We start from the raw sequence: 27,175 nt of genomic DNA on the forward strand, positions 1-27,175 counted from the left end.
ACAATGATTAAACAGGATGCTCATTTATCTCTTCCTTGTTCCTTGTTGTAAATAATAGATTAGGTAATTTCAAGGAACATTGGAATCTGGTCACATTTCTCAGTTGTTGACTGTTAACTTAAACTTGCATGTGAAGCTTAATTAAGTATGTTATTTAACGGAAAGATATTACATTTAAAAATAAATAATCTAATTCAAACATGAAAACCAAAGAAAAGGGCTGGTTGATTTAGTTACTGTGTGCTTTAATCTCAGACAGAGGCAGAAATTATTAAATTGATTGAAAATGATGCCTTTGTTGCCATAATTTATGCAGATTATAAATATGCCATGTGCGTAACCTTTGCATGTTCTCGGCGTGTTGTGCGAGAATTTAACTTTTTACGTTTGCATGTACCTCGGACCAGCAAATGTTTGAGTTTACCCTGCGCTGAACTCAGGCCGGCTCCTCCTGAAACTAATTGTAGTTTTCTCTCTCACACTCACACGCTCCCTTCTCTCTCTCTCTCTCTCCCTCTCCGTGTCTGAGTTACAGCGAGGATTTCACCTCGCCCGGAGCGACGTCACACCAAGGTGGAAGAAGACGAGCTCATTTTTCCAGCCACTTCTCATCCAAAGAAAACACGCTCGCAGACTGAGCGGGAGGAGAGTCGCCTCTACCTGCAGCCGGTGGGCGCTGCCTATTATTTCACCAACTTCTTAACCGGCGCGTCCGCTCAGAGCGCGGAGAGCGCGCTCGGCATCTGACTGCGCAGAGGCACTTTCTCACCTTCAGCTGCGCTTCTCGTCCTGACAGAACTCCGCTTCCCGCAGCTTATTGTTGGATATCTTCCGTGCGCAGAGTTTCTTCCTTTCTTGGACCACACTGAAACCATGTAACCGCGCCGCGGCAGCCACGGCACAGCGATAATGAAGAGGTTCACCACACCTTTGCGAGCGGACATCACTTCTCTAGCCACTTGACCGACTTCGTTGCGCATTAAGATGCGCCCGGCTGAAGAGGAGTTGGACTTTTGCGCACGCCGTGACGGACACTTCCCAGAGAGCGTTGACTGATCCGCGCCGTCAGAGAAATAACAAACAAACAATTGGGACCTCCTATGATTTTAAGAAATCCCCACACTTGTTGCTGGCTGAAGTCGTCACATTAAAGTTTGTCGGAGGGGGGTGAACAATCTCCTGGGTGGAATTGCGGCGGTCAACATGACGGTTCGGCTCTCACGGATCCAGCTGGCCCTGTTCTTCATCTTGCTCTGTCCGGTCAACATCATCGGACTGTGGTGGTGAGTTTGACACGTGGGTTCTCCGCTCCTGTCCCTGTCTCATTCCAGTCTGCGATTTTATTTATTTACTCAGCTTTACATGTTTTCATTATACATTATACCTTTGTCATCATTTTCATTTCACAGTGTAGTCCATGAAGGCTTGAAGAATGCTACATAAAAGTTCTTTCGAATCAATGTTGTTGTTTTTTTCTGGAAAAATGCTTATTTTCAGTCTGTAAGATAACAATTGATATCCTTTTGTTTTTGTGCCCAGAGGGAAAAACTCCTGAACACTTAACAATGAATAGCATTTAGATATGGCCGATTTCTTCTGATGTCTGGTTTCCTTTAACCACTTTTCTGCTTATTACGATTTTAACCGACTACTTTTTTCTAAGGCTAGAAGAAAACCAACAGCTAACTCTTTATAGATCCTTATATTTCAAAGATCATATTTATACATCAACACGTTTCCCTGATTTTTATATTTATAACTCAAAAAAAAAACTGCATTAAACTACATTGTGGTGGTATATGTATAGTATTTCCTGGCCAAACACAATGCTGGTTCTTCATTTTGATGTATTCAATGAATTGGGGGCAGAAAAGTCTCCTTATATGATGTATCAATTCCTGATTAGAGACCCTTAAGAAAAGAAAGTCTGATTATAATCTGTCGGTTATTGATTAGTGCATTTCTTATTTGAAGATTAATGATCACTTGACCATATTTTGTACGCAGTCTTTAAGAAAGTTATCTAATGTATTTGACGTGGTAAATCTTAATTTAGAATACATGTTTTTCCTTTAAGAGCAATATTAAGGAATATTTCAAACATTTTTGTTTTTGTGGCTAAAGAAAAATACACAACGACAGTCTGGGACAGTTGTGCAGAGGCGCACCCTTCAGGCTTTTCTTGACCAGTTTCCACCAGGTCTGACCTGCTGAGTTTTACTGATTCACTTTTGATATGTCAGGACCACACCACATATAGAGGCAGTTGTTTTAAAGAGGATCTGTGTTTCTGCGTCAGACCCGTGCATCTGTAGCCTGCGTCTGATTTTTTGTTGAGCTTCGGCTGGCCGATTGACTGGTGCGTCAGGGTGTAAAAGGAATAAAACAGGCAGGTAAAAAGGTGTGTGTGCTCTCTGTTGCCTGCAGTGAGAGAGGGCTGCGAGGTCGGCTGAGGTGTTGTTGATGATGTTTGTGTGTGTGCGTGTGTGTGTGAGAGAGAGACGGGAGTTCATGTTAAGGAATGTCAGGTGGCCCTCAAGGCACAATGCATATGTCATCATAAAACAATCCATACAGGCCCAGCTCAGCAGGAAGGGGGACAGTCGAACAGACAGATGGCCATAGAAGCCCAGCAGATCCACTGATAGCATATTTTCTAATAACATGCGTTTTTGTATGTGTGGTGCTTTTGAAAAGAAGAAATCAAATGTTTCTGCCTCCACACACACACACACACACACACACACACACGTCTGCAGTGTTTGATAGTGAAGCTTTGTGGTTTTGTTCTATTGGATCCTCCTACTGTTCATTCATACCACAGTCAAGGTCAGCGTGGGATGTAGTGTCATGGGGGCTCTGTAAGTGCATTTACTTGTTGACTGACAGAAGGCTCTACTCAACTTAGCCGTTTTCTTTCTCTTAGTTAAGGTAAAAGAGCGAATGTAGGTAACCCGGCTGCAGATGGCTTCAAGATTAGAGGTGTCATTGAACATTAAGAATGCACTCTAAAGATCCAGCCTGCACGTTTGAAGACTGGAACACGACTAGACCAAAATTTGTCCACAAGGGCGCAGCATTACACATGAGGTTGCTTGAACTTTGCAAAACCTCTCATGTTCTTTATTGACATGAAATTATCTTAATGCATGAAGAGGAACCCTTGCAGTGCTTTCTTAACCTAAATCTTTCACTTTTCCTAAAGTTTTAATATAACATTTACTCCAGAAAAAAAACATGTTTTTGCTTCTCATGAGACATTATGTTGTTAAGATTTAGGGAGCTAAAGTTAATTGGTTTGAAAAACGTCTAGCTTGAGATTTGGAAAGCATTAGACTTCAGACATGTCTAATGGCTGACAGGTTCTGCCCCCTAGCAATGCTAAAAAAATGTGCACGAGACAAAAACAGCCTCTCCCTCAGAAAGGCAGAACATTGCTGTGAAAAAACAAATCATACTGGAGAGGGAAATAATACTAAATCTAAGTTTTATTTACAAAATCATATTTTCTGCTGAGAGGGTAGCTGTCTACAGGAGAATGGACTAGTTAAATATCCACAAAAAAATTAAGAAAAAGAAATCACAAAAGTAAAAACAACCACCAATAATTTTCAATTTGGCTTGGCATCCATTGGAATCATTTCAATAAAAATAAAACTACAAAAACATCACAAGAATACAATAGCTGGTATCAGATTGCCTCAGTACAGAGCAGGGGCATTTCCTGGGCCTGGGAATGTTGGGGGCTGGGCCCACCCCAACCCACCCCCTCGTAGGGGAATCTGAGGGACCTACCAGGTGAAAAAAATAAAAATAAACTTTATTTAAGCTTTCTTGAGCATTGTGGCACCTTGTTTAAAGCCAAAATACTGCAATAAGTACTTCAAATGTAATATTATTTTTCGATTTTCTTGGCAATGTAAACAACAACTCTAACATCGGTATTAATATTAAGAGATAATATTAAGGATGGTAAATTTAGTCAGCAGGTAACAACTATTTTAATGTTTCAGTTTTCTTTCCTTGGCAAGCACAAAGGTTAGTTCTGTGTCAGGTTGGACCTCTTCTCTCCATCTGCTCACTCCGTCCACCTTCTGCTGCCAGAAAAACAAGGTGATGTGTTCTTAATGACAACAGAAAATATGCAATAATACAGTTTTTAAATAATCTGTAGGTTTTCATTCTTTCACTCAGGCAATTTTCACACAAATGTCATCCAGTATGGTGCTGTACCTTTCACTTCTCCATACTGATGCTGTCTTTCTCCACAACTTGCTCTCTGTTGTACATCTTCTGCAAAAAAGGTAAACATGAAGTGTTTTCACTCACTTGCACTTTTCAGAAGAAACATCGTGCCGTAGTATTTACTGTACCTCGCTATCATCCGAAATATCTCTTCCCTTTTTCCCCGCACACTTCATCACTCGATTTCCTTCTCTCACTTGTCTGTTTACTGCTTTCTGTTAATTTTTTTTTTTTGGGGGGGGGATTCGAAAATCAGTGTCCAATCTCTAAGTCGATTCTCAGATGTTTAGTGTTAGCATTAAACTGTTAGGGTGTTAATTAAAAACAGAACCATTAAGTAGTATAAAACAGCCAGGAAAATAAAAAATACGTAACTTTTCCTGACTTGAATAATTTGATTATAAACATTAGTGTCAAACATGTCACATTTCTTTCTATTATGTAACAATAAAGTTAATCTTTCCTTCTTACATTTGAGGTTTTCCTCCTCATCTCTGCCTCTTTCCTTCTTTTCACTTGCTGTTTTCCCATGATCATCTGTTCTTCATCAGGCATAATTTAACAGAGAAGGGCAAGGCTGACAGTTTAGCTAACAGTATGAGTAACTTAGCATTATCAAGAATGAGCTGCCTGATGGTTACATAGATTCAAAGACATTAAATCACTTGTTTACCTGTTTCATGAGGTGGCTCGGAGTCTTGCTACCCACTGCCAGCAACTTCTTTCTCGCCTGATGTCAATTTTCTTCTAGGACTCCTCAAACCTGGGTAAATTTGTTTACAATTATTTTAAGCAAGGCATCCACTCTGCATTCATGTTGGAAATATTTATGGGCTTATTGGTTAATTTATTTATGAAGCAGGAAACTTTCACAAAGGGTCTCCTGTATGCTTACATTTTTTGCTAGCCTCATCTAGCTAGGCTAGCGTTAGCAGCCTGGTAAAAGCTCTGTGTAAAACAGCAGCACAACAAGCCTTGATTCCCAGTCTGAAAATGTCCGTAAACACACACATCTGCCAATATATGGCGTTGGTGTTTGGACATCTCCCGGCAGCTATGCAGGGTCCGTTCGGCATATGTTAGTTCAGAAATTCGAGCTCCTTGGCTTTGATTCCATGTTGGTTAGCTGAAAAACCTTTTTCCCGAAGCGATCGTGTGAATGAGTGTGAAAGTTAATGACACAGCACGTTTGTGCCATCTTTTAACTTTTTAAAACAAAAGAACAGAAAATAAAGACAGTGTTGTGGATGAAGGCGGTGTAAACAAACATAAGCTTGTTTCCCGATGCCCAGGTATCCCACAATGCAGTACGGTTATTACGTCACCCTTTCAAGCCCAGTAGTATCAGACCTGTCAGCCAATAAAACATGGATAAATCCCCGCTTTCGTACAACTTCGTGTCTGATCGGTCATAGCGTCATGCCTTTGTTGCATTCACTGACGCCTGGAATTTATAAAACATCCTTCTTCCTCAATATTATTGGCTCAGTTGATGGAAATTTATTTTTTCTTGGGTGAGAATGAGGTGAGAAAAAGATCCGGGGCTTGATGAGAAACATTCAGGGGTTAGAGCCAGGAATGTCCAGGCAACGCTACTGGAACAAAGTAAACATGCCATTGTATTACAGTATTTAAACAAAATGGGAAACTAACATATGTGGGAATATTTAATAGTTATTTAGAATTGGAAAGCAACAATTACTACTAATGCTGCTATCATAATGTAACATTTATTATTACAGTGGTCTATAACATGGAATTATTGTTGTTGTGGTATAAACAAAAATATGGATTTCAAATCATTTAATTTGGTAGTTTTTTAAGGGTTTGTTCTAACAAGCTTATATTAGATGATATGTTTACTTAGGTTTTCTGCACAGAGCATGCATTCAGCTGGTTTACAGAGATACAACTCAAAGCTTGCCAACTGCAGTTTAAATTAGTGAACTTAAACGAGATAGCACTACTTAAGTCTGCCCAACATCACTGTATGTCTTTTTCACAATCTAAAATACTTTTTTTATTGTATTATATTATTTCTTGGAAGTAAAGGAGAAATTTAGGAACCTAAGCAGAGTGCAGTAATAGTTGGGTGGGGGGGTTGCTATGATTCTTTATGCTTCATCCTGCTGGAGGAAAGATTCTGGCCACTCTGGCACTTTCCATGTTAAAAGGACTTCAAATTTTCTAAGACATGATGCATTATTTTAGCGAGTTTCAAACCGTGTCACTTGGGGTTTAATCACATTTCAATCTAATTCAAATTATATTTTAAACATGTTTACAACGTGCAAAAACGAGTTTGTCAAAAATACTTAAAACAGAAACTCTAGTCATGTGATTTAACTTTACTTAGAGTTTCAATACTCTTGTTGCCAAGCTGTTTTAATAAGGTCTCAAGTCTTTTCCAGCACATCACAAAACTTTTCCATGCAGTTAGATATTGATGTCCTATGTTTTCTGAAGCTAGCTTTCGCAAGTTAAAGCGTGCTAAATTCTGCCGTAGTCAATGTGTTGATGAACCGTGTGATGTGGTTGTTTCAGACACAATGTGTCTGAATGTGTCAAACAGGTGTTTGTTTAAAGAATCAGAAGTGACTCAGTGAGTAATGTGCCGTGAGATAACCTGTTGTCAGCTGAAGTGTTTTAGTCAGTACAGTCCATTGCCAAAGGGAGGCTCTCTTCTGTTTACTTTGATAAATCCATGTGAGATGTGCCCACTTCAAGAAGTATAAAATGGTCTTGACAAAAGAAATCTTGTCCTTGCAAAGTTGTTTAATTATGCAAAGTAAAAGAAATAATACAAATAGGCTGTGTAAACTACTCAAATAGCATTTAAGATACACTGTAAACTGTAATATTTAATCACGATATGCATAAAATTGTCCAGTTGTTTATCCTAGCCTATGTAAAATTTAATTATCCACTCATTTGTAAATAATTATGATTTGTTATTGTTATTTAAATGTTATGTTTCAATGTTAAAACATTAGCTAAGCAAGGGTTTATCCATCCATTTGTTTCCCTCTTTCGCGGGTTGATGTTAGGACATCCCTCTATTAAGGGACACTCTCCATCAAATTCTGGGGAGTTTTAAGGTGTTCCTGGACCAGAAGGAAAATATAGTCCTATCTGTCCGTTCTGGGTCCAACCCAGGTTCTCCTTCCAGTGGGAGGAGCTCAGAAAACTTCCCAAGGTAGGGGGGCATCCAGTAGACATCCTGATGCCCAAACTACAGCAAACAACTCTTTTTGGTGTGTGGAGCAGTGGTTCCACTCCACACTTACCCTGAATGCCAGAGCTTCAATCTCATTCATTGGTCTTAAGTTAGATTTTATTAATTGCTGTGACTGGATGACGTTTCATATGCTATGACTATAGGTGGACTATAATGTAGACTGAATGGTAAATTCAGTGCTTAACCTTTTGGCTCAGCTCTTTCTTCATAACAGACCAGAGGAGTGCCTGAAGTGCTGGAGGCGAGTTACCATACTGTCTTCCACTTATTACTCCATTCTACTATCACCCATGAAAGAGACACAAATATAATTTAACTGCTCTTGTTGGGATTAATACTGCAACCCCAATCTATAACTAACATCCTGCAATCTGGCATATTCTGGTTGAGAACCATGGTACCAGATTTAGATCAGCTGAGTCGCGTCCCAGCTAGTTGACACTCCATGGTTAACCGCTCCAGTATGGAGCTACAACAGTGACAGCTTGCAGCGACATTGAAAGGAGATTTGGCATTGTAAAATCAAACACTGAAAAATTAAACATTGAAAAATCCCTTGCGATGACATCGAAAAATAGATTTGGCATTGAGAAAATTAGACATTGAAAAGTCAAACGTTGTTAGAAAGTAAAAACTTATGATGACATTCTCATTTTAATCAATGTTTGATTACACAATGCCAAATCTCTTTTCGGTGTCGCTGCAAGCTGTCACTGTTGTAGCTCTATACTCCAGTCCACCCTGAAGGTTGTGGCTTAAAGGAACCAACAGACCCTGATGTTCTCCAACCAGCAACCGTCCTTTCTATGTCTATGCCTTGAGATCCTGCCCATGAACACCGCTACAACATCAGAGACATGAGGCAGACCTGGTAGAGGACAAACTTAACTGTGAACAAGCTCAACTTTGTGCCAAGAATCCAGCCAGAGTGTTTGCTTTGGTATACCAGACAGCCCTTGAGAGCAACTTAGTTTCTCTATATCCCCAATGATCCCCAATAAAATATGCTTATGGACATGGTTTTAGGGGGGCAAGCCTTTTCCAGATCACCATGTGACAACCATATTGCCACTTACCTTGAGCTTTCAAGTTATTTTTTGTCATTTTGAGTATACCTCGTATGACTGTATCATGTGCCACAGCTGATTATAAATATATGAAAAGGAAAGCTTCCTGGCATGTCTGTCAAACTCTATTCAACGTCTAAAGAGTTTGTCTAAATGTTCAATTGGGCGCGCATTCTAGAGATCTATTTGAAATAAAGCAGAAGTGGATTACGGGAATCAACACTTTGGAATCAGCTACTTCCCTTTTATCCCCACTGACATGAATTGTCATCTTCTTTCACTCACCCTCTTGTTGGCTGGCTCCCTCACACAGTCGCTCGCACATCCAGATGCACACACACAGACAGATGCGCGCACACAGCGACCGGCTGTGATGCGGTCGGAGTTAAAGCCACACCTGCGGGTCGCTCTCCAGCCTGCCGGGACAATGATTCGCTCTGTTGAAAGAAGCTGGACATACCATCATACATCGCTCTTTCTCCGTCTCGTGCTCGTTCCCTTGAATGTCTCTATCTCTGCGTGTCTTCTGAAGGAAAATGCCTATCACAAGGGTAGGCTGTCGCTGAGAGGAAAGAGAGAGCTGCAATGAGAGACGCAGAGTGAGAGATATGAAATGCTTGGAGATAGCTGTCCTTTCAGAGCCTCTCCTGATTAAAGCGCTCTAATCATTTGGCCCGAGAGCAGAGAGCACAGCTCAGAAGAGTGAGGAATGTCTTTGCTCTCCTATGCTAGTTTTGACTGCAGTGTTTAGCGGAGCCAACTGTGTTATTTGTGTGTGTCTGTCACCGGCCTGCATTGCTGGTCAGAGTGCCAGGAACCCGCCACAATGACACATTATGAAATATTAAATCAATTATTTCAATATCAATATTACTTATTTTACAACCAGAAAAGACCCTTTATATATATATATATATATATATTAAAAAAAGAAAAACAACCAAAACAAATTCAATATTTTTATCGGAATTCGTCAAATGGGTTTGTGGCCACTTTTTGAGAACAGATCAGAAAAAGAAGATTTTTGCTACGAAGAACATTTTGCAGGAAACACAAGTTAGCACAGTAAGAAATGTAACAGAATGTAAAACCCAAAACATTAAGGAAAAAGAATACAACAAACTTTATGCTATGGCTAGTACAGATAACAGGGAGGTAAGCTGTTGTTTGTGAGCAAAAACTTTATCAGTCAGGAAAGTGTTTTCTTTTACTCAGGTGTTCTTTCTCAGTACATAACATCTGCAGGTTCTGCTCTATCGATAATTGCTTTGCAAACGGTCTCCCTGCATGCTTTGATTTGATAATTGGCTAAAGCCGTTACTGTTTTTGCTTCTGAGCCAAATTTACATGACGGTTTGGCTGCAGCCACAGTCGGGCTTTATATCAGTTCCCAGCCGACAAACGTCTAGAACGAGCTTGAACTGGTTTATTTAGGGCTAAACAAGATGTTGCGAAGACTGTAGATGGAGCGATAGCATTTGATTTGCACGACCCACAGTGTCCGCAGAACAACGTTCTGACACACATTACGGTATAGTGCAGTTAAACCCTCAGAAGTAAAACGTCAACTGATTATGTGGTGAAAGTGAGACTTGCACAACCACGAAAAGGTTCGCTGATACCAAAGCAGGCTATTCTGGTGATTTGGTGGGAGAAATGTGCTGACGCAGGCTTTGGTACATCAGAGTGCCATTGCCAGTCAGATCAGGAGCAGAAATTGTACGTTTGAATTTTAGTACTTTAAATTACAGGATTCTTCAGTGTGCTTGGTCTCCAAGCTACTTCTGTCCATGCCTTCGCCACACTGGACAAACAACCATGTGAATCTTAACTGTACAAACTTAAATTTGTGACGTTTATTTACAACTATGGTCTCAGTTTGACAATATGTTTTACATTATTGTTCACTTTCGGCGTTCTACACATACCTTCACTAATTATTGGCTGCATTTTAAGCTCTTTTACTAACTTTTGTCTTTAACTCTTCCTACGTTTCTCGATCGCTGTCGTCTAAATGAATATAACGCTTGTGCGATACAAGCCTGAACATAAATCAAAGGAAGGAAACCTTGCACAAAAATAAATAAAGAATTGATATACGATCTTCAAGCCCTGTCCTCTGTGGGGTTTTTGGTGTTTTTAAGTTCGCATGTCTAAACAGTTGATCTCAGTTAATGTGTTTAGTACGCATTCATTCAGTCATGTAGTTATGGGTGCATGCTTACGCATACAAACTCATCGGGACACAGTTACAGACCGTACAGTCAGAACCCCCATCCTCACTTGAAGAGGCCTTCATTGTAGCAGATCTTATTTTGCCCACTTCAGTGCTTCTCTGAAAAGCTAAATGTGTAATCAGGACCGGTGAGATGAGTAGAGATAAAGATTAAATGACGATGTGGGTTTGGCAGTGGGTACGACCCAGAACTGACAGTAAGTTGTGTGTGTGTGTGTGGTTGTGTGTGTGTGGTTGTGTGTGTGTGTGTGTGTGTGTGTGTGGTTGTGTGTGTGTGCTTGCTGGTGGCATGGGTCTGCACTTTTGGATCATGCTTGGAAGATTGTTTTGCAGTCAGTCATACTGGCAAAGTGTAGCTTTCACCATCAAACTTCAGATCCACTGGATTAATCCTGAAATTTATGTGGAACATGTAATTTGGTGTCCTGATCTGCTTTTGACATGATAATTTTTTTTCCTGCCACAAATTATAAATCATTTTTGTAAAATACATACAAAATAGTACACGCTCAACACTGTAACACCTTTACTATTTTGAAGAAGTTTGTTCATTAAACACTTTAGCGTCTGAAAAATTTTTCCTCTTCTGTCCTTACGGTTTGGGCCTGCAAGCTTTAGCATGTATCCTATCTTTCCTGTTTTTACATGCATGGTGCGTCAGATGTTTTGTTCATCCCGCTTTAGCGATGGTGGTACATGTAATAAAAAGTTTGCGCTTTTTGGAAACAAGACCATCTGAATTTGAAGCACAGTTCCGCAATGCTGAAATCAAGTCAGTAGATAGTCAGGCCCCATTAACCGGCTACAAAGGCTACCCGCTAGCTGTCATCCAGCTGTTCCAGCACAGCTGCGATCTAAGACAATTTAAAAGATGCTTGGTCCTAAAGTATTTTCTACTGAATCGGTCCCGCTGCTAAAACTTTCTTGTTATACTTTTTTTCAAAGCACTTTACATTAGAGTCCCGTTCACCCAGTCGGACTTCTTAACGCGCTCACATTCCCACACATATACGGAAAATGGTAAGACACGTGGAGTGAAGTGCCTCAGCCAGGGTCACATCGACGTATGACAGGAGGAAGCCGGAATCAAACCCACAGCTTTTGGATTTCAATACGACTTCCAACTGAACCACAGTCACCACCGACTGATCTTGGATAATAACAAAATGACTTAGCTAAAACACCAACGAGAAGCAAAAAAATCAAGCGGTATTTACTCTTTGTTTTAAGATTGCCGATCACACGTTGGATGTTGGCCGGTCCATTACAAAGAACTGCACTCAAAGCTGCAACTTTGAATTCATTTCACGCGGTGTCTCATCATTTTGCCCCTTAGTCATTTGATACTTTTGCTGTTTTATTAATCTTTTACTTATCTTTCACAGCTACAGAAATAAACCAAAGAGTTTAAGCCCCTCCCTTCGGGTTGGAGATACACCCTACCAATGTGTTGAATCAACAGACTGAAAAACTCTTTTGTCCCTACAGTCTCTGGCTTTTTAAACTAACTGTAGGGTCCGGACGTTAAATCAGGTCCTGATTTAAGGTCGCTATCTAATTGCTGCACTTTATGTTTTATTTTAACTTCAACTTTTTAACTTCAGCTTTTATCGTTCATTTTTACATCAAGTCTTAGCTCTGGTCGTTTGCAATTGGGCTTTAGATTGATCTCTGCAAAGAGGCAAATTGACAAGGAACCAATTAATAAAAGTTGAGTGCAACTAAATTCAGATTGATAAAGCTAATGAAGCGCTGAAGAAGTCTATGGCTTTAGCCAAAATCATTCATTGATCAAAGAGATCCATTGCCGGCCTTAAGCTGGGAAGAAAGAGATTTACCCCTTAGCATGAAGTCTCCCATTCTAAATAGTTTCTTGTAAGACATCTAACCATTACTCTGAGACACTTGTCAGTCTGAATACTGCGTGGCCTCCCTGAAAACTGAATAAGGAGGTAACCGCCTCGTTTCCAGAACATATCGCAGCTTGCCCATAGCTGATGTTACATGTGCTTGTTAACTGTAAATTGATAGTGTTGTGTCCAGCATCCATTTGCTATAGGCTATATTTATTTTGCTGTTGCACTTTTTTATGAATCCTACTCGTCTGTCAGACGTGTTACAAAAAGCATCACGTTTAATGTCGGTTTACGATCTTTGCTTTCTCTGATCCCTCAGTCGGTTTGAGCTCATCCATGCGCCTTATTAACCTCTTATGTTTCTCTGAAAATATTCGTACTCTGAGTTTGATGAGTATCTTTTGGCAGCTCGTGCTGTTGGGTGTGCCACTGTAGTTAAAGCAGAACAAATGTTTTTCTCATGTGAAATTGCCGTTGCCTTGCTCCTCTCCTGCTAGTTGCACTTATTTGCTATTCTTTGTGGGTGCTTTGCAGACTATAAGTGTTTGAGACTTTATTTCTTTACAGCCAATGACATTGTTATCATCCCTGTTTTGCTTTAACGGCATGATGAAACATTTCTGATGGTGGAGAATGTGTCTTAGGCTGAAGGGTCAGGAGAACTGCAAATGATTACTGAAGACGCATAAAATGTTTTCCAATATTTACGTGAGATTTTTGCTTTAGGAAACCTTACATGCAAGCCACATTTGTTACTCCATTTAATCCAGTAACTACAGAAAATAGTCACTTATTGAAATAAGACGCTATTTGTAGTTGAGGTGAAGGCTCTCTCATGACCTCATCCAGCAAGGTTGAAGAAGTCCACATCTTTTTTTTGGCAGCATTTGTGTATTCCACACACACAAAAAAATCACTGTTGACAGAATCTAAAAGAAGAACAAAGGACTTGGCTATTGATACTGAAGTGGGCATCAGGTTTGAATTAAGTTATATTGAAAAATATAAAATAGTTAGATTACTCACACTGAGCTAGCTAGTTCTACACTAAATAGATATTGTTCAAAGCAGGAGGAAGGCTCTGAGATGATCAAACCTTTATTCTAACAGAGCAAAGGGTTGTTGATTTATTTATTTTTGGGTGGATTTGGCCCAATTTACGTTGGATTAGGGATGCCCCATCATGGAAAATACTATAACTACAGTTATTTGGTCAATATTGGGATCTTTTGAAAAATGTTTTTACTCAAGATCCCGTTCTTCCAGTCATGATCAGTATCTCTTTACCATACCTGGTGGTTAAAACATCCAGATTAGGCCATCCATTATCTAAACCTGCTTATCTGTACAGGGTCACAGGGTGGGGGCTGATGCCTATCTCCAGCAGTCATTGGGCGAGAGGAGGGGTACACCGTGGACAGGGTACCAGTCCATCACAGGGAAACAGAGACACACACAGCCAAGGGCAATTTAGAAAGACCGATTAAGCTAACAGTCATGTTTTTAGACTGTGGACGGAGTACCCAGAGAGAACTCATGCGTCCAGAAAGACCCGAGGCGAGAATTCAAACCCAGGACCTTCTTGCTGTAAGGTAACAGTGCAACCAACTGTTTCACTGTGCTGCCCTGAAACATGAGTGGTTAAAAAAAAAAACATCAAATTTAGTAGGCATTCTAAATTGGTCCAATTTTCTGAGTTTGTTGTATGCATTTCTTATGTTGACCCACAGAATCTAAAATGCATGTGAAGTTTGTTTTCTATCTTAGGCTCTTTGCTTTTCTCTGACCGTCTACTGTGTTCAGTCTGCCGGGTTAAGACAAGCATTTGTCACGACTATCTTCATCTCCGGCATATTTGAGGGATTAAGGAGGGATGAACTTCACTCATTTGTGGATGGAGTAAAAAAAAAAGAAAAAAAGAAGGGCCTCATGCAGTGCAGCTCAATGTCTACAGTGCCTTGAGATCTTTAATGAAACCCAAGGTATTGCGAGTGCCAAGATTTAATCTCTTGGTGACCCCTAACTGAAGCTTGACAGTGATTAATTGGGTATCTATTTCTTAATCTGTATCTGTATTTAAAACCTGAGTTCCCTTTCTAATTTTAAAGATCATTATAGAAAGATTAAACCTGTTAACAGTGTCCTTAACTTATAGTTTTGTCTAGTTTTATAGTTTATTTATTTAAAATATCTTCAAAGCCATGCAAACAATTACAGCCCATTTCAAAGTACCTCAGTCTGATTTAAGCAACGCAAGATTTGGATCTTGAATGAATAGTCTGTGAACTTGTTCTAGATGATTGCTGCACTGATACTCTTACTGTCAGGGATTCGAGTCTGTTTGAATCTTCATCTTGTTTTATCTCTTACTGCTATGGAGTTCCTCTTCTGGGTCTTTATCGTCACAAAGAACTGTTCATGCGAAACAGTGTTTCCTCAAACCAATGATACCATCGACGACAGAACATCCTCCTTTAGTTATCTGTTCAGAAGCTGTATCCCACATGACAGACAGGAGAAGAGGGGCTGTACGCGAGGGAAGATCAGATTACTGCCCAGTTTTAATGTTCCTTCTTGCAAGCATGTGGCTCTTTTTGCTGTATTTAATCTGATTTTAGATAATTATGCAGATTGGTGTAAAGCACAAACGCAAAATGGGCTCAAGGAGAATTTCTGTCATAATAAGCAGGCAAGCACTTAAAAGTCTTTGTTTAGATTAAACCTTGAGACAGTCACCGCTTCTTGTGAGATTCATAATAACTGCTCCAATTAAATAGTTTCTTGTTTGGCTAGCATTGAGGGGAACATATCATTTCCTTTCCTTTTCACATTTAAAGCATTCAGTTGTGGAACTGCAGCGCTTCGGTCTAAATTCCTCATTATTGTTGCCCTACAGACGCCCGTTTGCCCTTTTTCTGCGGTGTGTCTGAGAGCAACTCGTTTTGGTGCGGTCGCTTTAAATGCAAAGGAGGCAGTTCTCTCCCAACTCCCCACCAGGTTGTAGAGCGTTCCACTCCACCATGATTGGCCATTTTTGTAGTATGCTGGAAGACAGTGGAATGAATTGTGAACACTGAACCATTTCACTTATCCAGCTTGGACTACAAAATTCAGCTTGAAAAAATGAGAATGGCAGATTCAGAATTCAAATTTTCTGCACCGTACACAAAATATATTCAATAGCTAAAAAGTGGATTTTGCATGATACAGTATGTCTGGCCCCTTTTAAGGAGGGTTGCTTTCCGGCTTGAAGTGTCACGCTGCTAAACATTTTTATTTATACATACCCTCAACTTCATTTATTTATTGATTTCATGGATAGCCATAAAAAAAAAGTTTCCCTAAAAAATGTACAAATATTCAGAAATTACCCATTCGGTAAGTAAGTGTGTCTGTGTAATTTAATTTCAGCAGGAATACAGCTTGGCTTGCAAGGGATCAAAGGTTTGTAAGGCAAGGCAAGGCAAGGCAAGACAAGGCAAGGCAAATGTATTTATATAGCACAATTCAGTACAGAGACAATGCAAAGTGCTTTACATGATTAAAATAGTAAGAAAACACTATGCTGCATTCAGACCGAACGCGATTTGAGCATCAAAAAAGAATCCAACGCCTCAACTTGGTCGCTTGTGCAGAGCCTTTTTGATGCTTGAGGCAAAGCATGGACAGACCCGTCTGGTGCATGTTGGGAGGAGCCACCCTGTTCTATTCCTCAACTGCTGGGAAATATCTGCATATTTACTGCGGTAAAAGTTGTGATAACTTACCTGGAAAACCAACTTCCTCACTAATCGTCCTCCAGGCGAGGTCCGTTCTATTACCGTCTCTGTAGTGATAGCTCGACTGGTTATAGATAATAGGATAGGCACAAACAGCGACGAGGAGTTTGTTTTCCATTGTCGACTTCCCGTCTTTTCATGGTCCTCCCATCATGGCGGAAAATGCGGCACTAAGTTCATAGCGGAGTCTTTCTGATCGGTTGATGTGCCCCGTCCAGTTGCAAAAGTTCAGATTTTCCCACTCAAGCGTTTGCTGCTTTGGAAGCTCAGATAAACGTGCAGCACCAGGTAGATGAAAAGGGCCCAGGACCTCTCAACACTCTTGGATGCGCGTCCACCATAGACTTCCTATGTAAACCTGAAGCTCCTGGTACTCAAATCACGCTCAGTCTGAACACATGTGGGGGAAAAACAGCATGATGCAGACTGAGAAACCCAGTAGACAGGGATAAAGTCATGGATAAGTAAAGAATTTAAGTTAAAGTTTGCCTTAAGCTATGTAGAGGAAACAGAGCCAACAAGTAAAAAAAAAGTAATTATTTACAGATAAAACCAAAATGTAAGTCTGGTAAGGTAAAAGCAACAACCAGAGCTAAAATGGAATGCTTTAGATAGAAGTTTATTCATATGTTTGAATGGTCTAGTCAAAGTCCAGATCTAAATCCTGTAGAAAATCTGTGGCAAGACTTGAAACCTGATGTTTAGAGATATTCTCCATCCAGTCTAACTGAATTTGAGCTGTTTTGCAAAGAGAAAATGGCTAAAAATATGAGCCTCTACTGTAGATGTTCAAAGCTGATGGAGACACTATCAGAAGTCTTGTGGATTTAATTGCTGTACCTGAACATATTACTCAGGTGGACCAAATGCATTTGTGCTAAATCATTTCCCCTGTTTTTTTACTGTGCAAATGTTTGAAAACATGTATCTTCCTCCTTCCTCTTAACAACTGCACACTACTTTGTGTTGTTTTTTTTAAATAATCACAGCAAGGGAAATTGGACTTTGTTGCTGTTACAATCCATAAATGTAAATGTTGAGGAGATGGGGATACTGCGGCAGGGTGCTGTATAATAGAATATGGTTATCCTTGCCTGGTATATTGAATTGAAACATATTGAAACAGATTTTCGTCAGCCATAGATTAAATCCGTAGGTGGAGTGGTGAATTATATATTTTTGATTATAGGGTGCTGGGATATTAGATTAATTGTTTACTGCAGGTATTTTTTGTGTTAGTAACACTGATTCAACTCATCACTATTTCCTAAATCTCACATCTGCATGCTTCTGCCTAAAACTATCAGCTCTTCTTTTGAATCACAGTGTCTACTCGCTGGAGCCTACAATACAGTATCTCCACTCTATACCTTTTAAGGTGGAACACTTCAATGTTTTTCTCTCCAAACAAGGGCACAAAAGGCTTGAGCATTTACAGGAAGTTGATCCCATCCTCAAATCCAGTCACCCTATTTTTGGTCTTTTTTTTTTTTTTCCACTGGTGTACTTTTCCACCTGAATTCATCACAGCAATCCTGCTCTTCAACTCTCATCATGCCATCATGCTTCCTAAACTTCTAAGGAAGTTCAATGTGTGTGGTATGCACACCCAGTCTCCAGGGGAAATGTGGCAAAAGCCTTTATCCTAATGCAGACGGGGGGTACTTTATGGCCCACATCCGGACTTGGCCTGTCCGGCGGTGGTCAATGGAAAATGTGAATTCAAACATGCATGAAGTGTTAATTCCACGTGCAGATCCAAATATGCGTTACGCCACTTTTAACGGGACTGCTGACAGTGTTCAGTTTGACTGCTTTATCACCTTTGTATGTGCACTAATGTCATTTAATTGTTTCAAAAGATCCTGATACAGAATTTAGATTTTTTACAACAATGTCTCAATAAATTTGTACCATACATCACCATCATCATTATCATTACAGTGTGCACATTAATAATATTGCAGATAACATCAAACAATCTAATAATCCTGAGGTAATATTTCCAGTTGTCATGGTCCACGTTCTTCATGGCAATAGCATGTATCCAGTCAGTTTGATAGAGTCTCACTGCAGTAGACTCCTGCACATAACATAGATGATTGTGCCAAAAATGCTAAAGATCATCTAGTGATGGAACCAATGACGTCGCAAACTGATTCCCTTATATTGCGCAGCCCTAAGTATTTGTTTACTCAAGTCAAAGGTAAAGTCACGCTGTGGATGACAGATGCTCCGTGCCAGAGATGCTAGCTTGAATTGAAATGACCAAACAAACATGCAGTGAAATACAAGAACAGGTACATTTTTTCATTTTTAGACAATTGTTTTAGATGACATAAAATTTCACTTTTGGGTCTATCAAAACTGGTCTAATCAGAAGTAGAAATTGGTCAATGTCTGGTATGAAGGTTTAACAGGAATTTAAAGAGTTAGGTTTCAAAACTGCTGAAGGTTTACATCCCAATATTGCTGTGATTTAAATTTTGTCGCTGTTTGAAGAGCACCATAGCACTGCCCCTCTTCCACTGGTGCTGAGCACTGCCAGTCAGCTTGCTGATGGCAGCTCTTATTACCCACTTATAATTATAATATTCACAATAATTCAATATCAATATATATCACAATATATCTTTATTCAACAAAGGTGATATGACATTTCCAATATTTCAATATACGTTACTGTCTATGATTACAGCATTTGGCTAATATACTATGTTTTATGTAATGTTATGTGTTTTTAGTTTCTTAAAGCTAATATTTCTAAAATGTTATATTGGAGGAGTTTTATAAACATGGCAAAATAAGTGTAATCAGTTTGCAGGCATCTGTTGTGGGCTTTCTTTGCAGTCTTTCTGTGGCTTTTATTTTGTTCGTATCGATATTGTAATTATACCGCATCGACAGAAATTAAGAAATATATTGTGATAAGTTTTGGCCATATCGTCCAGCCCTACCTCTTGCACATGAAAATATTTGTTAAATGGAAATATTTCTAATCACAAATAACATGTATAGTTATTGAATGTTAAGTGACTGCTTAACGTTCAACCCAGGTAAAAACTATTTAGTTCAATTCAAGTCCATTTTATTTATACAGCGCCAATTCACAACACATGTCATCTCAGGGCATTTTACAAAGTCTAATTCAATCAAATCATCCAGACAGATTGGTCAGAAAGTTTCCTCTCTAAGGAAACCCAGCAGATTGCATCAAGTCTCTCCAAGCAGCATTCACTTCTCCTGAAAGAGCGTAGAGCCACAGTGGACAGTTGTCTGCATAGTCGATGGCTTTGCAGCAATCCCTAATTTTGTGCATGCATTTAATTTCCCCTTGGGATTAACAAAGTATTTTTGAATTGAATTGAATGAAGCGACAGTGGAGAGGAAAACTCCCCTTTAACAGGAAGGAAAACGTCCAGCAGAACCAGGCTCAGTGTAAACGCTCATCTGCCTCGACCGACTGGGGGTTAGAGAAGACAGAGCAGAGACACAGAAAGCACAGAAGCACACATTGATCCAGGAGTCCTCTCTATGTTATATGGTAATGTAAGATAATCTGCCATTACCCTCTAATGGAACATAAGCCTTGAAGCTCATAAGCCTTGAATTTTAACAAAGTTCTTTTTGTAGACAAACAAGCCCATAGCGTCACAGGTCCTCCACTACACATGGAGGACCTGTGACGTTACAGTGGGTATAATGTACTTGTCTGCATATTCCTCTCGTGTTTTACCCCAAAGGAATCCTTTAAATGGATGAATGATTTGGTCTAATTAACAAAGCAGATGGTAGTGAGGAAATACGTGGTTTATGGGTTGTGGCTTCTTTATGGGAGGTAATTTAAGAACAGAACATGTTGCTGGTATTTTCTTCTCTTTCTTACTGTCTATACTGCAGGTATGTCACAAGGTTGAACTCGGCTCATGTCAGTTTCAACAAAGTACCGCTTTGACAGCAAAATACTGTACGTTTAAATAGAATGAGCGTTTTAGGAACTGGTCACTGGATTAAAATGCATTCTTCTCCAACAAAGAAAAGCAAAAGCTCTCTGGGCTGGATACCGTATTTCTGGAAAACCTGAACTATACTTTGGTTTGCCTCGTTTTGTCGGGTTTAAGTTAGAAGAAATTGGCACCTTGATTGTTTGGACTCTCCTGAGTTGCTGCACCCACTCTCTGGTAAATACACTGATAGACAGTTTTGACTAATAGTAGCCATCAGGAGCAGTTTAACTTCACTCTATCACATGATGTGTTGTTAGATGTGAAGAAGCGTTTTGATGTGAGACGAAGTGTGAAAGGAACTTACGGATGAAAAATATCACATGTCGCTCCCCTTTTAGAGCAGAGCTGTTTGAGGAACAAAAATAGAAGACTATCCTGCACGATCCATACTGTTACACCTCTTCAGCCTTCAGTCTCCAGTAAATAAACACGAACAAGCTTCGAAACAAACAAGCCAAACAAACCAGTCGCACTACAGTGTTTGTTTCTTATTATTTCTCACACAGACACATAGACTCACACACACGCTGCATGACGACAGCTGCTGGGTAATAGGCGGTTTTTAGAGGGAGTGTGTGTTGCTAAATATTGTAGCTCTACCTGCTAATTAACACCCACTGACTGTCTGCGTGACTTAATTGCCTGTATGACGATAACAGTATTGCACTGTTTCCATAGAAATGTTGTCAACACACTCAATAAACCTAGAGAGATTGAAACAGTAGGTGTTCCTGGAGCGAACAGATAAACATATGTTTGTCTGTGTGGATAATATGTGTTATACTGATTATTTTTACCATGTGTCAGAGTACAAGTTTGATGTAGGTGAATTACATGCCATCTGCTGTTATTGATGGATTTGTTTTTACTGTACAGTGCCTTGTGAAAGTATTCGCGCCTGTCTTTCACATTTTACATGCTACAGACAAATATATTTTATTGGCATTACAGATTAACAGGAAGTAGTGCATAATGGTGCATAATTGTGAGGAGGAAGGCTAAATGGTACCTTTTTTAAAATTTGAACTGCAGTGAGCAATCTTTCACTGCAATTATAGCTGCAAGAGTCTTGGTGTATCTTTATTAAATCTTTGCAAAATTATTCAACATAACATACATTTTCCAATTTCATAAAAGTGTGAGATTTGACTGAGCTATTATAACGCCTGAATATGTTTTAATCTCAGTCACTCTTGATTAGGGCTGTCCTGCTGGAAAGGGGGGGGGGGGGGGGGCAAAAAAAAGTTAAATAGAAAAACAGTTTTCCTTGGTTTTGCATTTCAGCCTTAGCCTCGTGAGACCATCCTGATCTCGCGAGCTTTCAAGGTTTCACTCGCAGATCAGCCTGGCTACTTTCCGTTAAAGAAAATTTGGAGCCGTTCACTAAACGAACGTCCAATCAGCGTTGGCTTTGAGGCGGGTTGAGGTGTGACGCAACGAGAAGATCGACAGTTCAGTCTAAAGAACATGGCGGCTTCAGCCGATGAAACTAGCGTTAACGTGGCTATCGAGCAAGTTTTATCAGAATTACAGAGTATTTATTTGCTGAGCTAACGAGCCTTTACCTGCAGCAGCAAGAGTAGCTTGGCTTGTGGTTGTGTTTTCGTCGTCGCGACGACGATGCATGTTGACGAGTACGTCATATGCTTTGTTGATCTGATTGGTTTATTTGCCCCGTCTATCACCAACATAGGCCAATCAGCTAACCAGTATTTTCGCCCCTTCCCAAAATTACTTAAACGGAAGGTTTCCAGATGGATATGCAAAGCAAATCTATCTGGCGGCGTCAGGTTATTTCAGCCTATCATGTGGGTTAATAGTACAGTTACTACATCCTCCCAGCCAATTACAACCGCAGACCCTGGAATGCTCCGCCCCCTTCAAAGAGTTCGGAGAGCATGTGATCTTTCTTTCTTTTTTTTCTTTTTTTAAGGCTTACAGTTTTGGTAAAAAGTTGGTTGATTAAGAGTTTGTGTTTAAACTCAGTGTTTTTTATCTAAAAATATGTAATTAGGCAACTGCATAAAATATCCAGAGCTGAATTTAAAATATATGCTTTAATTTTATGCTTTTTTTCCTATAACTTCCGACCCTAATCGTAATCATTATGTGACAAAATATTAAAACTTATGAGGGGTAAGAATACTTTTGGAAGGGAGTGTATTTTATTTTATCCTGCTGTTTTCGCAGCATGATTGCATGGCTGCAGGGCTAGCACTACATTTGCTATGGAAGGTGTTTTTATTCTGTCATCCCCTGACATATCAGCTTGTCATATTATTTGGTAGACGTGCAACTGTGTGGATGTGTGTCTCTGCGTGTGCGCACGTCTCGCCGAGCGTGAGACCGCCAGGGGAGAGGATTGGCAAAAGTGTTTGCTCTGCTTCTTAAAACAAACTCTCAAGGCAGATGAATGATATCAGGAGGTGCGATTAACAAGGACAAGGCTGAATGAAAAACTATGAGGTGGAGCTTTTTTTTTTTTTTCCATCCTCACTCTCTCTTTCGCTGCTTGTTCCATGTGACAACGTTATAGATCGCGGCTGCTTAGATAAAACAATTAAAATGGTGTGAAGTGAAGTGAAATGAAATGCGGTGACAAAAGTTGCTTTACATAAACTAAGATTGCAGTGCAGTTAGGATGGATGGATGAAATATTAAGGGTTGAGAGTGGAAACAAAGTTTTAAAGATTCTTCTTTCTTATGCCAAAGAATGATGCCACAGATCCTGGCAGTATTTTGAAATAGTCAACCCAAGCCTCTTTTCCCCATTAAGAGTTAGAATAAACTATTTATCTATATTATATACACTCATCTGTCACAGCTTTCTAGGAGGTCTGGAGTCGTATTTATACAATAATGAATCTATATATGTGTTAACATTTCAAATATTTACGCTACATGAAGCCAACTCTGTTTATTTTTGCTTCACAAGCTTTTTTTTTTTCTTTATCTGTAACGAAGTATGTACACTTTTGATTGAGCTGAGCTATGAAGGTTTTAAAGAGGGGGTGATTTAGGGGATATGTGTGGTTTAAGTGGTGGGACCCCTAACTGCCGGAACTACAAAAAAATGTTCTATCATCTGAAAATCTAGAACGCCTGCTTTTTTTTTTTTTTTTTTTTTTTTTGGTTTACCAACGTTCAACTTAAGCAGCATTAAGATAGATTGTAAATGGCCTTTCCGTTGAGAGGCGTCCAACGATGTGACTTGCAACTTTCTGAGGACCACACAGTTCTTCCAGAAGCAATCAAACAGCAGAATATAGTATGATGTCAAAGCTGCGATGCCTCTGGGAAACTGCGTGCTGTTGTCTCCCACGTTCTCATTCAAGAGGAGCATTGTAGCCACAACCGAGATGCGGTGGATAAACCTGGCAGGCTCAGGAGCCAAAATGAAAAAAAAAAAAAGAAAACTCATTTAGCGTTGGTTTGAGGCTGCTACTGATTGTTTCTTATCAAAAACAACTACAATCATTTTGTTGTATGTATTCCTAAGAGATCCAAGTTTTTTTTTCTTCTTCTAACACAGTTTAAACCTTTGCAGGGCTGTGGGAAGTCCCTTGGTCATGGACCCCAACAGCATTTGCAGGAAGGCAAAGCGCCTGGCAGGGAAGCAGGCTGAGCTGTGCCAGACTCAACCAGAAATCGTCAGCGAGGTGGCCAAAGGAGCGAGGCTGGGCGTCAGGGAGTGCCAGTACCAGTTCAGGTACCGCCGGTGGAATTGCACAAGCCACAACAAATACTTTGGCAAGGTGTTACAGCAAGGTGAGTGGAGAGGGAATGTCTCGTTTGGTTAAATCATGAAAACGGTTTTGAGTTTCTTTTTCTTCAAAACTACCTTTTACCGGCTCAAGTCTTGTAGGCAGGTAGATGTTTTTAAAGAAGTAGGAAGCCGAGCTCTTCATATCCCTTATGTGGGTTTGGTGTTAAGAGGCTGTTGTTTTTCAACAACGTCTTGCCACCAATTCATTAGTTTTGCTTGAAATTGAAAAAGGCCTAACAGTTATCAAATCACTAACATAACTTTAGCAGTTATATGCAAAGGCAATTTTCCATTGCATTGTAGTCACAGCCATAGCTGTTTCCAATCTTTGACCCTTGTATTGCATTGCTTTTATTTCTGTGGTATAGAATGTAAAAGTTATTTAGATTTTCCCAGCTAGTCTTTTGCGACATTTTTCAGGAAGCTGAAAATGGTTTAAGGTAGAAGAAATAATTGAGGAGATTTTGCCCGATAAAAAAAACAGGTCCTGTTTAACAGAGGCATCAAATAAGTTAAATAGGTAGAACATAAAGAGAAAGACGTGCAAATTTAGGTAATTATGACCCGTCCTGTTCATAAATGGGTTCAACATGGAGAATCGGGTAATTATGGACTGTTTTGGTCTAAGATCAATGGATTTATTTTTCTTTTACATAGTTTTTTTTGCTGTTTCTTTCGGCAAGGCTTCCCTTCACACCAGATAGAAAAGTTCCTGTGGTCTTTACAACCTCCAGCTTTGCTGTGACATTTTCAACCTAAAACAGAAAATCACTACCTAATAATAGTAATTTTTCTTCCGAAAAATTCAAATTAAACGACATATATCCTTCAATACTCTGTCTGTAGGAGCTGACCAGGTAGATTAATGTGTTGCTCTACATAATCAAAGTTTTCAGGTCATCCCCCCAATCTATAAAAGTGCTAACAACACACTGGGACTTCTTGATAGCTTAATAAGTGTATGTTAACATTCAAAGTGAGGCTTCACAGCTTCCTCAGTCTCCTATTAAAAAGCCCATCATGTGTGCAACTTGGAGGTGTGTGTGCTTCATCTGGAACGCATACAGATGCCTGATGGCAACAGGATCGAACTTTACACAGTCTCTATGGACAGAGAGAGAGAGATATTGCTGCAATATGTACTGTTTCAAGCAAAGCCAGAGCAGTTTCTGGAATTGGAACAGCAGTAAAAAGAGCTTTAGAATGACATGAGGGTAGCGTAGAAAGTGTACCTTCTGTATGGTGACTAAGCCATGTACAATGGATGAAGTGTCATTGCTGTTGTGTCTCCCCAAACTCTTTTGCACTATCAAGCATATTGTACTGTGTGCTTACCATGCCTCAGACACTGCAAAGATCATCCATATCTGGACAGGTTTTTTATATTGTAGTGAGGTCCTAAGGTAGTGAGGTTCTAAGACAGTGGGTTAGGAGTCTAAGCAACTTCGTTTAGGTAAAAAAAAATCTGTTAAAAAGCGAAAATGTGCAACAACGAAAATACATTTTACACTCTCAAATTTAGATTTATATAAAATTTTCATGTATTTTTTCCTTCAGTTTTATTCACCAGTACCCTCAGATTTCTGCCGGCGTTCTTGCATCCACTTGAGGTCAGGTCCCTGTCTGATAGTACCCCAACAGACAAGGGCAGCTGTTGTATTTCAGACCAGACAAATTCACACTTGACTGGATCTCCTCTTCATCAGATTGGGCACGCTTGAAATGATTACCTAAGATTGCTTTTTCCTATCATCTTCTTTGGGATCTCTTAACATCTTGTTCCAGCTCTTTGAAGTCTCTAATAAAACTGACGCTGGGTCACCGGTGGGTCAACGCTGGGTCCTTGGCAATTACTGTGTTGGTTTTTCTGTTGTGTGATTAGATTCTTCGAGAGCTGCTTGTCTCATATTTAACTGGCATTACAGACAACCTTGTGATCGGTGCGTTGAGTTAACAAACAGGGAATTTAATATTAATTTAGACAGCCAAAAATGTGCCAAAAATGTTAAGAAACCCATTATGTTCTTGTCTTTCATTGATGTTACAAAGGTTGCTTGTTTTCTAATTAATTTAATGTGCTCTACTAAACCGGTCAGAAGCATAACTGTCAGCTGTCAAAATGTAATTATTTATCCTTTGGGGAAATCTATGATTTCTTCCTAAATGAAGAAAATCAACATTTCCAAAAGCTTGCTAATAATTTGCTATGTTAAAAAAACTGAGATATTTTATTTGTTTTAAATGGATGCTTTTCTGTCTACTCTGTCTGCTGCAGCACTGTTGTGTTTCTGAAAGAGACAGAATGCAGGAGCTATAGATCCAAAGATAGGCTGAGAAACAGAAGGAAGAAGAGAAAGGGAAAGGAGGCAAGAATCTACCAGTTGAAGACAATTAATCTTAAATTCCTTCCTGTCTATAAAGGAAGCCAAAGTGCTCTTCTGTGTTAAAGCTTTTGTCCTCAATTACCTGGATTTGCCCTTGATGGTTGTTTATCATAGACTGGTACCAGTAAATGTCAAAATAATAGTGTCTCTGCATTTATCCCTCCTAAGTGGTTTACTTAACCTCATTGACATCTAGTTGGAGATTGTGCTCTGATATGCTGGTATGAGATTTCTGCTGGTGCAAGTTGTGACTGAATTCATCCCACTTTTTAGATTTCAGTCCATGTTTTGTAACCACGGGGTGTTGTAACTTATATACACGCATGTGTATCTGTGCCTCCTCATTATTATTTACAAAAATATTGTACGCTGACTTCCTTTGTCCTAAGACATATCATGATTCATAAGAAATGCATTGGAGGTCTGATTTTAATTCTTCTGATTTTAAGCAGCTGTTGTTCCAGTATTAATGCCTCTGCTAAGAAAGGCTAGGAGACCATGTAATACAGCTTTAATTAAAATAACTGAATCTAAGCTGAAGTCATAGCGTTTTGACTTATGGGTGCGGTCAGCGATATCCTAATTTGTTTTTTTTTT

At 39.6% G+C, this 27,175-nt stretch overlaps 1 protein-coding gene across 1 annotated transcript in view; it reads left to right on the forward strand.

Annotated features, from left to right (window-relative positions):
• Positions 1–437: 437 nt before the first annotated feature.
• The window catches only part of wnt6b (wingless-type MMTV integration site family, member 6b), a 39,693-nt gene continuing 12,955 nt past the window's right edge, over positions 438–27,175 (forward strand). The window contains exons 1-2 of the mRNA XM_012876967.3: positions 438–1,283; positions 23,976–24,196. Of these exons, the coding sequence (XP_012732421.1) occupies positions 1,204–1,283; positions 23,976–24,196 (301 nt within the window). The 5' untranslated portion in view covers positions 438–1,203. The remainder of the gene's footprint in view (positions 1,284–23,975; positions 24,197–27,175) is intronic.

The sequence above is a fragment of the Fundulus heteroclitus genome, chromosome 7 (genome assembly GCF_011125445.2).
Source record: "Fundulus heteroclitus isolate FHET01 chromosome 7, MU-UCD_Fhet_4.1, whole genome shotgun sequence".
Lineage (NCBI taxonomy): Eukaryota > Metazoa > Chordata > Actinopteri > Cyprinodontiformes > Fundulidae > Fundulus > Fundulus heteroclitus.